This window comes from Magnolia sinica, chromosome 1, assembly GCF_029962835.1.
Source record: "Magnolia sinica isolate HGM2019 chromosome 1, MsV1, whole genome shotgun sequence".
Lineage (NCBI taxonomy): Eukaryota > Viridiplantae > Streptophyta > Magnoliopsida > Magnoliales > Magnoliaceae > Magnolia > Magnolia sinica.
Genome location: NC_080573.1, coordinates 1378723 through 1394774, shown reverse-complemented (window position 1 = coordinate 1394774; position 16052 = coordinate 1378723). Strand labels below are relative to the sequence as shown.

The 16052-nt window shown below is 37.3% G+C and overlaps 1 protein-coding gene across 2 annotated transcripts; it reads left to right on the top strand.

Moving 5' to 3' along the window:
• Positions 1-471: 471 nt before the first annotated feature.
• On the top strand, positions 472-12667 carry LOC131232913 (beta-galactosidase 6-like). 2 transcript variants are annotated; one of them, XM_058229474.1, is made up of 19 exons: positions 472-1390; positions 1827-1922; positions 2029-2141; positions 2986-3052; positions 3399-3491; positions 3569-3712; positions 3841-3929; positions 4059-4164; positions 4313-4400; positions 4574-4692; positions 5317-5481; positions 5630-5829; positions 6533-6624; positions 6990-7099; positions 7448-7555; positions 9306-9416; positions 10428-10639; positions 11394-11724; positions 12354-12667. In XM_058229474.1, the coding sequence occupies exons 1-19, from the start codon at positions 1214-1216 to the stop codon at positions 12462-12464; spliced, it is 2532 nt and encodes an 843-aa protein (XP_058085457.1). In that variant the 5' UTR covers positions 472-1213; the 3' UTR covers positions 12465-12667. The 2 variants fall into 2 exon arrangements, with proteins under 2 accessions (XP_058085457.1, XP_058085526.1); XM_058229543.1 differs by lacking the exons at positions 472-1390; positions 2986-3052.
• Positions 12668-16052: the final 3385 nt, after the last annotated feature.

The following is a 16052-nucleotide window of genomic DNA, read 5'->3' as shown; positions in this document are numbered from 1 at the left end:
TTATGTGATACTCTGGCTGCGTGTGATGCTTGATACGCAGGCACTCAGAGATTGGACACGTGGCACATATTAACTCAAATAAAGCTGACTAGATTGTTGATAAAAATGTCACAAACTCAAATTCCCATGATTAGATTGGTTGAACAATCCTGACCTCTGATTCGCGGACACTTGTTTGTGTAAATACTATTATTTGATATTTTCCATTTTCAACCGTCCATTAAATGTCCATGAATCCGATACTCAGATAATCAAATAAGTATAATTTTTGGTTCGTGATAAATCTATACTGGTTTCCATAATTTGGACTGTTTAATTTGACTACTTATATGCCATGTATGCAATTTCTAAGTGCCTGCTTATCATCCATCACACTCCGCCAGAGTATCAAAGTTTTTCTCTTCTTTTATTTAAGATTTTAAAAAAAGGCGCGAAGAAATTTCTATAAAACCCGTCTCCATCACTATCACCTCTCCAACCTCAAACGCCTCTCAATTTCTCCATTCCTCTGTCTCTTCCCGTCTGTCTGCACCCTCCAAACACCCATCTTCTCAATTGTCTTCACGCCAGAAGAATCTCTATAAAAAACAAGCCTTGAAAAAATCGACGTCGGATGATCTACTACAAGTCCTTGTATTTTCATGCAATCTACCAATCGAATAAAACAAAAAAAGAAGCACATTTCACGTGGAGAAATGGATTCTCTTTTTTGGTTTATACTTGGAATGTTCGTCGATTGCTCGGCCTTCTTTAGAAGGCATGTAATACCTTTCTGTGCTCTCCTGGATTAGCTTCAATCTCTCAATTTGGCTGATTGATGGTTCTTTTATTGTTTTCTTGATTTTTTTACTTCTGGATTTTTACTCTTCTCATTTTCGGATCTGATTCTATTGTTTCATGGAGGATGCTTCATTGATGGAATAGTTTTCATAGTTGGAATTTGCTTATTGGAAGCGGATATATTTGTTTTTTTTTTTTTTTTTTTTCCTTTTTATTATCTTTGTAAGTTTGTATTTTAGTGTTTGGACAGTATCGGAGATGAATTAGCATTTCCACTACCCAGATAAGACTTTTTTTTATTTAAAGTTTTGCTGTTGAATTTTTTTTACACGTTTTTGTGGGTTTTGGTTCATTTCAGGCATTTCGGTATTAATAGTGGTTTAATTTCGAAGGGATTTTACATTCTTTATTTTTTGTGTTTGGGAGTTGGATTATGGAAAGGAAGGATTCTGTGGTTCTGGTTTTTATTGCTGTTTTAGTATTTGAAGGGTACTTCTGTGGGAGAGGATATGCAGGCACAGTGACATATGATCACAAAGCTCTGGTTATCAATGGGCAGAGGCGAGTTCTGCTTTCAGGCTCCATCCATTACCCTCGAAGCACAGAAGATGTAATCTCTATTTCGTTGTGTTTCAACAATGTCTATCATGAGGACATATGATGCTTAACCAAACAAATCGGGTTCTTTCATTTGGCTCAGCAACTGTACAGATGGGCCCATGTCCTGGAAATCTCCTCCATAAGACGATATAAACCTTCTAATGGTGGAATGTGAATCAACTGTCTGGCCAACAATATCCATATTCAGCTGATTAAAAAAATAAAATAAAAGACCCACTATAAATCTTCTTATGGGCTGGCCTTTATGTCCTTATCCATTCACTATCGATCCCAGCAAATGAACAACTTGGATCACAGAAGGGGAGGGCTGCTGTATGATTGGTGGAAAATGGTTTTTAATTTGGTCTAAGAATTATATATTTCCTCTAACCTTTATGCTATTCGACAATGTAGCTTGTGTATTGCTTACGAAGTGGTGTCTGCAGGTCTGGCCAGAGCTTATTAGGAAATCCAAAGAAGGCGGACTGGACGTGATTGAGACTTATGTTTTTTGGAACTACCATGAACCTGTAAAAGGACAGGTGTGGTTGCCACAAATATTTCATGATTATTCAGTCTACTTTGGTGAAAAATATCATGAAATTTCATGATATTTGGTGCTACCAAATGCACCCAAAATGCTTGCAGTACTACTTCGAAGGGAGGTTCGATCTGGTGAAGTTCGTGAAGACGGTGCAGGAGGCAGGCCTTTTCGTGCATTTAAGGATTGGCCCATATGCATGCGCTGAATGGAACTATGGGTTTGTCTCTATTTCCTTCCTTGGGCAATGCAACATATTAAGCTTCTCTGCTTCTCCTTTCCAAAGAAAGTGTGGAGACAGATCTTTCATTTTTTGTAAGAGAAATGCAAAGGCTACTGATGACATTCTAGTCCTAAATCTTACTCTCCCTTTTATGTGTCATTGCTAGAAAAATCAGGCCAGTTTGATCATTAGAAAAGCCATGTAAAAAAGGACTGTTAAAATGAATTGACGAATGGTCCAAATCCAATGTACATGTTGCCCGCCTGATAATAAGACCAGACTAATTTCTGGTCGTTGGCACCTTCTCAGTGGACCAACCTGATGAATGGACTGGATCTCGTGCACGCACAAGCATATTGGTAAGAGTAGGATTTGAGATCCTACTCTGGTGAGTAACATTAGTAGGCCCCTGCTGCAATTGCTAGCATGATATCAAGACTCATATGACTCAGACTGACTCGTTTTTTGGTAGTGAGTCAAGTCGTGACTTGGGTGGGCCAAGTCACCCCCTATTTTCAATTATGACTATTGGCATTGGACCGAATTGGGTCCGACAGATTCATTCGAGTCTTAAAACCTTGATTGTGAGGTTGGCAACCTGAGCAAATATAAATTCATGTACTGTTTAGTTTGTCTCTTGATGTTTGTGATCAATTTACATCTTGTTCTAACTTTTGATTTTGACCATAAAGAAAATGACCATGTATATTGGTCCAGATGCTTAGAAGGTATCCCCATTTGTATATCATTGTGGGTGTTTACTTCTACATTGTAATTTTTGAACAAAAACATTGCTTCCATGATATATAGATGGTTAAGCTAGCACGATCACTTATTGCAGAGGTTTCCCTCTCTGGTTGCATTTCATTCCTGGAATTCAGTTTCGGACGACGAATACACCTTTTAAGGTTCCTTGCCTTTTTTTTAAGCTCAACTTACATAGTTTTAGTTTTTAGGTCCGGGTTGGATGATTTATTGAAATGAATTGCATATTTAGTTCAATAGAGATAAAATGACCTACTTGTAATTACCTCAGTATTCATATTGAGGAACTAGATTGCATTTATGTCCTTTCATGTTCAAAATAAAAGAAACATGATCGCAATTTGGAGCCAACTACATCAACATGAGTACTAAGTAAGTGCAGTTTGTCTATTTCCACTTCATTGAACTAATAATTGCAATTCAATTCAAGAGAGCATCCAAACACAGCTTTATTTTCATTCACATTATATGTAACCTTTGGACTTTCAGAATGAGATGAAGAGATTCCTTGCGAAGATAGTACGCATTATGAAGGAGGGAAAGCTGTTCGCATCCCAAGGTGGACCCATCATTCTTGCACAGGTGATTCCCTTGTAACACAGGTTGTTGATAAACTACTTTTCTTTTTCACTTAGAGATCTCATTTGAGTCTTTTGCAGGTCGAAAATGAATATGGAAACGTCGAATGGGCATATGGGGTAGGTGGAGAATTATATGTGCAATGGGCTGCAGAAGCTGCTATCGGCCTTAATACTTCTGTTCCGTGGGTAATGTGCCAACAAGAAGATGCACCTGATCCAATTGTAAGTTTGTTTTGGATTTATGGAGCAGCGCTTTTCACTATGAGTTTTAGAATGTCATACATGAAAATTGGATTGATGGGGTTGCGTTGCATTATATTATAATCTAAGCAAATCTATGCACAATGCAGATAAACACATGCAATGGGTTCTACTGTGATCAATTCACCCCAAACTCTCCTTCCAAGCCCAAGATGTGGACAGAGAGTTATAGCGGATGGTAACTAACAATATACAAAGTCAAGTAGTCTACTTAACAGACATTTCAAAGAAAAATTGCCAATAATATATAGTAAGTAGTACTTTGAAGAAGCTGGTTATAGTTTTCTAACCTGTTTGGAAATTACAGGTTCCTAGCATTTGGAAATGCAATTCCTTTCAGGCCTGTGGAGGACCTCGCCTTTTCTGTTGCAAGGTTTTTCGAAATGGGTGGTACTCTTCAAAACTATTACATGGTAAACCCTGACTAAATTATGACCCTTCTATTCTTGAGAATTCACTTGGCCAACCCAAATTCACAGTAATGGATAATCTTCAATTCCTTGTGTTTATTGTGATTTGGGATACAGCCAAACAATTCCCTAAAGTAATATCCTGTTGCAGTATTTTGGTGGCACTAATTTTGGAAGGACAGCTGGAGGTCCTCTGATTGCGACAAGCTATGATTATGATGCTCCAATTGATGAATATGGTACTGTCTGAATATCCATTAGAAGATAGGCTGACAATTTCCCGATGTCATTTTTACATACTTTGCATTTCATGAACCATAGAAGGCAATGGTTCTTTGATTACTGACTCTATCATGAAGAATTGCAAATTTTCTCCAAAATATTTTTCCCTGACAATCAATATTGTATGCAGGTTTCATTAGGCAACCAAAATGGGGCCACTTACGCGACCTACACATGGCAATAAAACAATGTGAAACATATTTGGTCAATTCAGATCCGACTTATATACCGCTCGGACCAAATTTAGAGGTACAAGCAGACCAAACATTTATAGAAACACCATCATCATCATATAAAAGGTTCCCCTAAATTTCATTTTGATATGGCCACTCATAGGAGTTGGATTCCAAATGCTACTCACCCACATACATCAATGTGGCAGGTGATTGTGAGACCCGGATTATTGATCAGATGGGTCATGTCACTTGTGTGCCATGGCCTAAAAATCAGGTTGGTCTAATGATTAAGTGGGCCAGAAATGTACATTGAATGTGGACATCTGGTCAATTTTTCTAACCAGGCATTTTTCCATGCACGTGGTCCACCTGATTTTCAGGCATGGACATGGGACGTCAAATAAGATTTTATACAGGGAGCCTGCAAACCCAACATGCTGACACATCCATACAGATACATCATGTATAGAATATTTTATTATACAAATTTCAATTCATAGATAGGATATTCAAGAAAAGAGCATTAACTAACTAAATTTCTTAGAACTAAATGCATAAGATATCAATGCTACTAAGGCACAAGAACAAGACTCTTATATTGGTTCATATGGATAGGAACATCTTCTATTTGTTATTGTCTGCTTCTTCTTCTTATTTTCTTCAACAATCTGACATGTTTCTTACTTTGGCATGCTAGGCGCACGTCTACTATAAAAAACCTGATGGTTGTGCAGCATTTCTTGCTAATATCGACCAAAATGTAGATGCAAATGTGTCATTTAACGGAAATTTTTACAGCCTTCCTGCTTGGTCCGTAAGCATTCTTCCAGACTGCAAGAATGTCATTTTTAACACTGCAAAGGTATCACTCCAATGATATGTTTGTTTTATGATTTTAATAATGCATTGGATTTCATTCCAAAATTTGAAACCGTCTAGACTCTAGACGCTTAATTTGCAATTATCTAATAACCAAAGAATCTAAGACTGTCTTGTACATCGACTAACAGGTTGTTTCACAAAGAAGTCTCGGAGATTTTTCACATCGCCAAACAAGTTCTGTGAAGGAGACTATACTGGCAACATCAAAATGGGGTTGGTATAAAGAACAAGTGGGTATTTGGAGCAACAACTCATTTACTTCCTCCGGTCTGCTGGAACAGATAAATACGACAAGGGATGTTAGTGATTATCTGTGGTATACGGCCAGGTAGAAGACTGATTCCAAATATTTCAATTGAATTGCTCCCTTCTGATGGTCAATGTAATGTTGAGGAGATTTATTAGGTGGGGTCAATGCTTTTGTCCCAAAACCAGATTGGTCCATTAATCAGATGGGCCATACGTGTGATTTTTTAAGGCAGATTTCTTAAGTAATATGTGCCTTCTCTATCTGGTCTGGAGTTCCATGTTATGCTTATATGTCTTTCAGACATATGCATGAAGTCACTGTAGATGTGGCCAAAATGTACATCAATCTGAACAATCCAAGTTCTGTGCCCCACTTAAGATGAGAAATAGACCCAAAATCATTTTCATTTGGATATTTACTATTTTCATGTTAATTGCTCATCTGAGAGCTACCAATTGGAGAGTAAGGATTAACCACTTGTATAATTTTTGGAGGTCCAATCCACAATGTGGCCTATGATTTGGATGTTTTGGATTGAGGTAATGTATGCCACATGTAGAATAAATGGCTGTTTCCAGGCGCATGGATTATCATACTCTACCATGAGATGATCAAAATATAACTCTTAATATATTTGTTGAAGAATGCAATATATCAAGATACATGAAGCCTTCCAAGATAATCAGAACTTGCATAATATTCGTTTCTTCGGTGAAGTAATTTCCATGGATGGATATTACACTGAGGACCTCATATTGGTTTTGCTTCTTTATTTTGACAGCATTGATGTGACTGAGAACGAGAAGGAAGTATATCTAAATGTCGCCAGTTTGGGCCATGCAGCAATGGTCTTTGTAAATAAAAGATTTGTAGGTAATTATGAAGTCAATAATGAGTTGTGGACTCTCTCTCTCTCTCTCTCTCTCTCTCCACTTTTGGGGTGAAAGGGTGTGTGTGTGGCATACCAATATGGATTTGGTAAAATTTTCTTTTCTTTTGTCTTCTAATTTCTGAATTCTAATGCCTTTGTGGCCGGGTAAAGCATGCTGTTCTATAGCTCAGAGAGGAACCCTCAACTTTTGGTCTTTTTTCTTTTCTCCCAACCCAAGTCAGGAAGTCATAAGATTCAACCAGTTTAATCAGTAAATGACTTTCAAATCTATGAAGAACACTTTGATCATTATATCCTTTCTCAATTAACATATTTAAATTTGTACCACTGTTGAAATTCTTTGCAGGATTTGGATATGGTAATCACGAAGATGCGAGCTTTACAGTAACCCAAAAAATTATGTTGAATCAAGGAAAAAATACACTGGACATGTTGAGTATGATAATTGGAATACAGGTACACATTATTTCCATACTTCTGCCTTTCAATTTGAAAAAAAAAAAAAAAAAACCGACACTTCCCAGCAATATCTTGACCATATACTTAGCATTTATGTTGGGTTGCTACTTATTAATCGGTTTGGCAGTTCCCAATGGGAAGTATCACCTAGACACCATATTCAGTTTTAAATAATAATATATAGTGTCAGCTCTTTCGTATGCATTCATCATAATTTCAATAGACATTCATATATACATTACTTCTTATTAATTTTAATGATGTATTTCCTAACTTATTCTAGTTTAATCTAATGTAGAAGTTATAATAACTTCAGTAACTTATGTTTGTTATTTCTATTGCAAGAACTACGGGCCATGGTTCGATATAGCTGGTGCAGGAATTTTTTCAGTCGCCCTTGTTGATTTGATGAATGCCAAGGAAGATCTTTCTTTCAAAGCATGGTCCTATCAGGTTTTAGTCCATCCTTACTCCATTATATGATCTTGCGCTTATTTAAGTTTAATATTTCTCTGTCTAGATTCAATTCTCGATTAATTGAAACAGTTTACAGAATTACTCCGATGGAATATATCACACCAATATATGATTACCATTATTTTATTCAAACGATAAATATAACCTGAAGTTCATCTGAGGTTCAAATTTGTGTAGTTGTGGTTTCACACACACACACACACACACACACACACATGTGCACACACAAGCACACATGTAGAGCTAACTGCAATTCAAAAACTATAAATGTATATATAACTTCATAGCAATGTTTTAAATAGAGAATAGCGTGTAGCATAGAGTTCACTCCTTTGAAGCGTGAGGCATAAGCTACATAGCATGTAGATTATAGATCTTTAATTAAGGTCACACTTGGTTGCATCAAATATTGTGAAATTTCTTTGGTGCAAAATATCATGAAATTTCATGATATTCAACCAAACACCATCTAAAAACTAATTATGAAAGATAGCGCAAAGATTAGGTATAGAGATAAGAAAAGGGGCAATGGCACTGATTTAACATTGTTACTTGTATTATTTTACTAAAATCATTGAAAAGATTAACTAATTTTTATTGAAAAAAAAATTGTAAGAAATCATTGAAAACATTAAATGTTTTAGTGAAAATAACTATTAGTGTAAGCTAAGTAGTGTGCAGTCTAAGTTATGTAGCATGTGAGTATGCAAATTAGTGTGTACCATAGGCTACATGGCATTAAGGCTAGGCTTCGATACATAGCATAAGCTACAGGCTACATAATGTAAGCTGTTTAAAATGGTGCTTCATAGGATAGTATGCATATGCAGATGCTTGTACTTTACTCTATATATATATATATATATATATATATATATATATATATATGGAAAGATCACTGAATTATATTAAAGAAAACAAGGAAACAAAGGAGAAGAAGGGAAGCTGAGAAAGCAAGCCCAACTAAACTCCTAGAAACAAAAGATTACCGGCCTTAACACTGTCTACAAAAGAAGCCCATTCAATGATAGTGCGCTTGGCCTTACTAGCTACACTCTCAGCTGAGTGCTCCCCATCCTGAAAACATCTTTCATTCCTTTCTTCCCAAACACGCCACCAAATAGCAATTATGGCTATTCTCCAAATCCACGTTCTCTGTTTATCAAATCTGATCCCATGCCAAGCTTTTAACAGGAGATCAACTGACTCTTGAGAAACACCAGCTTATACTGAACCGAGAGAGGAAATCTGTCCAAATGAGGCTGATAAAAGAACAGTGAATGAGCAAATGGTCCACCGTTTCTTCTTGTTTCAGGCAACACAGGCATACATTCACCAAAGTCATGCCGCTTTTTCTGAGATTGTCTACTGTAAGGATTTTCTTCCTACCCACCAGCCTACTTGGGGGGAATTGAGAGCTTCCACATATTGTAATTTACTACATATTGCAACTGATGAATTTAATTTTGAAGACTTGAAGACCTGTTAGGTTGCCACTTAAAAATGAGTTATTCCCATTTTTTAGGTTAGTGTCAATTATTTATAACAATCATAATTTACGTAATTTTTAATTTTATATCCTTAATCCCTACCACATAAACTGATCTCATACATAAGTATGATTAAATAAAATGAAATGAACTCACATTTAAGGGGAAACCAACAGGCCCTTAGAGGCTGCTAAAGAAGGTGAAACAGACGCTGACATGAGTTACCTCATTTTCAGGTAGGAATGGAAGGTGAATATCTTGGTCTTGATCAAACAAGTCTGGCAAATAGCTCGCTATGGACTATGGGCAATTATCCTCCAGTTAATCAGACTCTGATATGGTACAAGGTATGAGCCTAAAGCTCCAGAGAATTCATATTTTGGTATTTTGGAAATAAATTTCTGTTCACTGTAAGTTCATCAGGCACCTATTTGTATATTACAGACATGCTACGTTACAAGAACACAACACTTTTTGATCTTTCAGCTACGTCAACATTCATTATCAACAGTCAACATAGACAAGTGCATCAATTGGATGTGGCTCAAGGGTTTTGTCCAAATATATTTATTTTCTTTTCCTTTATATATATATATATATATATATATATATATATATATATATAGTTTTATGTTCTTATACAGTTGAATTTACATGTTTGCATATTGATCATCTTGAGGCTGCTGTGTTCCATAACCTATATTGAACTAGTTATTTTGTTCCCTGATAGTGAAACGATCATATCCAAGTGTTTGAATTCGCTCATGGTCGTAAGGATCTTTTCGTGTAGCTGAAGTTTTTAAGGAGAGCAGATGAATTGCAGGCATGATACGAAATTATCCCATCTATCTTCTTGGGGCAAAATCTAGCACATTGTCCATAAAAATTGAGACCATAATCAGGCTCTCTTGTTTGTGGGAGGAATCATATGTTGAAATGTTCAATGAGTAGGATATTTTGAGGAAATATACAATGCTTGATTGATGTTTTTCTTTGGCCCCACAAAATGTTCAGATTGTGAGCAGGCAGTAAATGGGAGAGATCCCAAGGTCTCCCCCACTAGATGATCCTACATGCCTGATTACTCCCCCATTAAATGTGGATCATTGGTTGTAATTGTCCATTTTCCTTGAATAGCTAGAGGATCATGTGATAAGGGAGATATCAGGGCCTGGCCCGTTCCATGATGGGACCCACCAAATCAATGGCTCAGGTTACCAAGAGGTGTGTTCCACCTATACTGTTGCTGGACTGGACCAAAAAAAAAAAAAAAACTGGCTCTCTATTTCTATCATAAGTCACGATTTTCTGCCCAACTGATGGATGTTTTGCTCAATGGTTTTGTTCTCATATTCTAGACGACATTCATAGCGCCTGAAGGGAATGGTCCATTGTCTTTAAATCTTGCAAGCATGGGTAAGGGTCAAGCATGGATTAATGGAGAGGGTATAGGGAGATACTGGCCTGCTTATCTCGCACCAACAACAGGCTGCTCCGAACCTTGTGACTACAGAGGATCATATGATGCATCGAAGTGCCTAAAGAACTGTGGTCAACCTGCTCAAATACTGTAAGATTACACTAAGAAAGTTGTTTTTCAGTTTTGATTTCTCTAATACTACACAAGTTATGAACTTTAGCTATGTTACATATTAAAGTGATGATGTTGCTCTCTCTCTCTCTCTCTCTCTCTCTCTCTCTCTCTACAATTACTAACAAGACTAACCTTTGATGGCATCCCTTTTTTTTATTACTTTTTTGGATTTTGAAATGATTTAAACACAATCTTCATCAGTTACCTATACAATTTTCCATGTTAGGGAACAAATGCATATGAGAGTCATTATATGATGTGCACAACTGCAATGGTTGCCACCAACATCAAGCCATGTGACCATGTGGATTGTCATCTGGGCTGTCCATGTTTCATCTCGACACAGTAGACGACCTGGAAAGAAATGCATCAGCCAGACAATTTGCGTTTCTGATTAACACCAAACAATTAGAAACAGTGCAGTTCCACATTCTACATTGAAAAGTTCAACACGCTGACTTGTGGACCACTCGAACAGTGAAATCCTAGCCATGTGCCCCATCTACTCTGGGAACTGCCGTGCTAATACACACCTAGCACACTTTGCAGTTTGCATATTTTCAGATGCAGATGCCCGCAATGTTATTATTTAAAAGCTGTTTATGATGATTCTTGCAGAAGTTTTCCTTTAGTTTCTTTTTCTTTAGTTTAGAACATATGAAAAATCGATATCTTTGGGAATATCAAAATATTTTATTTCAACAATTTGACTATTGAAATCTTGTTTCAGGTACCATATTCCACGGTCTTGGGTTCATCCAGGAGAAAATCTATTGGTACTCCATGAAGAACTGGGTGGTGATCCTTCTAAGATAACTGTATCAACTAGAACAGGCCAAGAGATATGTGCACTTATATCAGAATCAGATCCTCTACCAGTCAATTCTTGGAAGCCAAACTCTGAATTCAAGCACACAAGCCCAGAAGTCAGACTCGACTGCGAGCGAGGATGGAAAATCACTTCAATTAACTTCGCAAGCTTCGGAACTCCTAAAGGACAATGTGGAGAGTTTAGCCATGGAAGTTGCAGTGCTGAAAATGTTCTTCCGGTTTTTCAGAAGGTACAGAATACCTTCCCCCTCTCATCTTTACCTTTGAATAGCTGAACACTCTTTTGATTTGCAATGACAAAATTGGCTGCGTTTGGATGCACCATTGAATTGAATTCTGATATTTAGTGTGACATAATGGAAACAGCAAATTGTAGTACCTACCTTAGTTCAAATTGCAGTTACATTCCTTTTGGGTCCAACCCAATTACCATTTGGAGTTTTGTCCTCCAATGTGAATATTGAGGAAGGTAACTGTAGCTGGGGCATTTCCACTTTCTTTAAAAAATTATTGTACTTCAATTCAATGGTGCATCCAAACGCAGCCTAAGCAGCTGGCCTGAGAGGACTTGTTGAGAAGAAATCTTGGTTCTGATACTGATTAGGGTTGATTGAATCTGCAATTGGGTTCAGGTGATATTGACTTAATATCAATGATCTAATTCAGACCATAAGCATAAACAAACCAATCAAAACTCAGACATCCAGATCATTGATCTGATGTGCTAAAAAGCTTCCCACATGGGAAGATCGATCTTAGTCATCCATCCAATCTTTGGCCTTCTCAGTTGAATGTAAACCATTGTTGTGTTTCTTTTCTTAACTGTTCATTTACCTACACGCTTTGGATGGATCTGCAGGCATGCATTGGCCATGAGAGCTGTGCAATGGCTGTCTCGACACTCAACTTCGGGGACCCTTGCGTTGGAGTACTGAAAAGTCTAGCAGTTGAAGCACTATGCAGTGCATAGTTTCCGCATCTCTGGCTTATTGTACTTTCTCATTTCGCAATCTTGCAATTGCTAGACTCTTCAAGTTTGTGCATTAAATTAGCTCTGTATAGCTATCTTAACGATCCAAGTTAGGCGCCTAAGTAGAATAAAACTGCCATGGCAGGATCCTTAGCGGTATCTGTTTGTTAGGAATAAATGAATTACGTGGTTTGGTTTTCATTTGGGAGTTTTTCTTCTTCTATATATACAGCTTTCCTGATAACTTGCATCCATGGGTTATTAGGCCAAACTGGAAAGGAGATCCTGTGTCTGACACTTCTTTTCATAATATTAAGCAGGGGATCTCAGGTATGAGATGGTACCATCCATTTGGTAGGCCATACCCTTGGACGATTCTTGACAGTCGAAAAAAAAAAAGAAGTCTAACCAAAGAACTACATTCAATGGGCAAAAGGCCATTGATCATAAAACTAGGATTGTGTAATTGCTTCTGGCTAACACCTTAGCTCCAACGCCCAAGCGGCGCGAGCGAAACTCTCCAACGGCTACTTGAGTCAGCCCTCCTACCACTTGCATCATTAGAAAATGAGAATGCAAGAGATGAGTGCGAGAGAGAATAAAGAGGAACTTGTAAATTATAATATAGTAGAGAGAACAAGGCTTATAATTCGTGTGTTACAAATGAGGGTGGTTTCCTGTCTTATGCAGGCCTGAGAGAAACCTAAAAGTACTAATCTAAGCCAAGATTGTGCCAAGTGGAGCATTTAAAATGGTCATGAAGTCTCTAAAAAGGTTATAGAGAATTCCACATAAATCTAGCTTAAGACACTCCTAAAGATTTCTAGAACTTTTTAGGAATCTCTACAGCTCTACTACCTCCTAGAATATAACTTACGTACAAGTGTCTGTACAAGAAAGTGAAAAATTAGCCTAGCCATGGCAAAACTTCAAGGCTGTGATAGAGATCTACTTGCCATAAAGGACTTGGTTTTTTACTTTAGGGTCGTGATGAAACTTGTAAATGGTCACTTATTTTAGTCATGGTTGCATTAGTCCAGTGTACAAAGTATTCGAATCATTTCAAGTTTCACTAGCTGGGAATACAAAAAGAAGTATCAATATCACCAATTTAAGTATCGATATCACCAAAATTTGAAAATGTGAGGATACATTTGGGGAACATGGCGCATTTGCATGTTCGGTATTAAAAAAAATAAAAAAAATAAAAAAAACAAATAAAAAAATAAAAAAATAAAAAATAAATTACGGAAAGAAAGAATGCACACATAATAAGTTTTCATTTAATGTGGCCTAAAATCATGTGTTGCCATAAGAAATCAGGCCAATAGTAATAAAAATGAGTTTATATAACACATATGCAGGTACCAAACAATAAATAAAACAGGTAAACTTGAATGAACTAAAAAACATACCTATCTAGCCATTCATCAATCCAACCATCCATTCCATCTATCCACCAATCCAACCATTCATCTAACTCATCTATCCATCAAATCATCTAAACATTCATCCATCCATCAATCCAACCATTCATCTAACTCATCTATCCATCAAATCATCTAAACATTCATCCATCCATCAATCCAACCATCCCATCCATCAATCCAACCATCCCATCCATCCAACCATCCATCCAAACATCAAATATCCATCCATTACATCCATCCATCCATCCATCCATCCATCAAAATCATGTGTTGTTGTAAGAAATCGGGCCAATAGAAATAAAAAATGAGTTTATATAATACATATATAGGTAAAAGTAAATGAACTAAAAAACATACCTATCTAGCCATTCATCAATTCAACCATCCCAACCATCCAATCAAACATCCATCCATCCATCAAAATCATGTGTTGTTGTAAGAAATCGGGCCAATAGAAATAAAAATGAGTTTATATAATACATATACAGGTAAAAGTAAATGAACTAAAAAACATACCAATCTAGCCATTCATCAATCCAACCATCCCTCTGTCCCATTCATCCATTCCATCAATCCACCAATCCAACCATCCATCCATCCCATCTATCCATCAATCCAACCATTCATCCATCCAACCATCCAAACATCCAACTATTCAACCATCTCATCCATCCAACCATCCAAATACCCAACCTTTCAACCATCCCATCCATCCAACCAACCATCCAAACATCAAATATCCATCCATATATCCCATCTATCCATCAATCCAACCATCTATCTATTCCATTCATCCAAACATCCATCCAACCATCCATCACATTCAACCCCATAGAGATCAAAGACATCATAGATATGCAACCGAGTGAAAGCCACAAGCTACTTCTCTCATGGCGGTCATGGATGGTGCTTTATGGATGTCTAACCATCTATCCATACCATCCATCCTTGGAACATCCAATCAACCATCCATCCCATCCATCCGCCCATCCATCACATCCAACCATCCAACCATGTATCCATCCTCGGAACATCCAACCAACTATCCATCCTATCCATCCATTACATCCAACCATACAACCATCCATCCAATCATCTAAACATACAACCATCCATCAATGAATACATATACACATGCAAATTACATTATATATACAATCACGCATCTACAAAATATATATCACACATCCACCCATCCATCTAATCCTCCATCCATCTATGCATGCATACATGTACACATTCAAATCATTTATTTCACCACACAACCATGCACCCATAAAAAATAAAAAATAAATTGAAATGGATTATTTTTTAATAAACAGATTTTTGGCGATATTAATACATAGACGATATTATCAGAATATCACCGATACGTTAGCAATACAAGCGACACCTGGAATTTACACATTCGATACATTGGCGATATATCACCGATACCTGAAATTTCTGAATCGCTGAGCTAGAGAAATGGATAGTATCGGGGATATTCCAAATAATGATTGGCCACGGTAGGAAAATCCTACCAATAAGATGATCTAAATCATCTAACCAGTGAAGTACAAATGGCTGGTAGAGAAGAATATTTGCAGTAGGTAGCATTGAACATGGAAAGACCCACCAATCTGTGTGATTCGTGCTAAGTGGTCTGTTGACGGTGGGGCCATCTAACAACAAATGGTCCATGATATGAACCGTTTCACTGTGTCGAATTTCAGGGAAGACCAGAAATGGAAACTGGTGCCCTGTGCTTTGGGTTATATTTCCCCTGAATTAAATATGATTATCATCTACATTAGTCACTTGGGGTCATCAAGGAGCCGGCACAATAGCTGCCTCGATCATCCAATACCTGCTGCACGAAAGTTGGGGTCATGGATTCAAGAGTATCCATCTAGTTGGCCCTCTCCACAAATTGCTAGCTGTTGAATAACATAACTGAAGGATATCGGTTGCCTTCGAATACCCATTCAGGATGAAAATAAATTCAACAGGAGTAGGATCATCCATTTGGCTTGAGATTCAACTGGCAGCCATCTATGGACAGGACCCATTAGTTGGATGGCCTGGATGCACTTCACCACAGGCCAATGTCAGTTCTCGGGTGACAAACAACCTTTCCTGATCTGTTACAACTGACCCAAGTCAGCTTCTATCCATT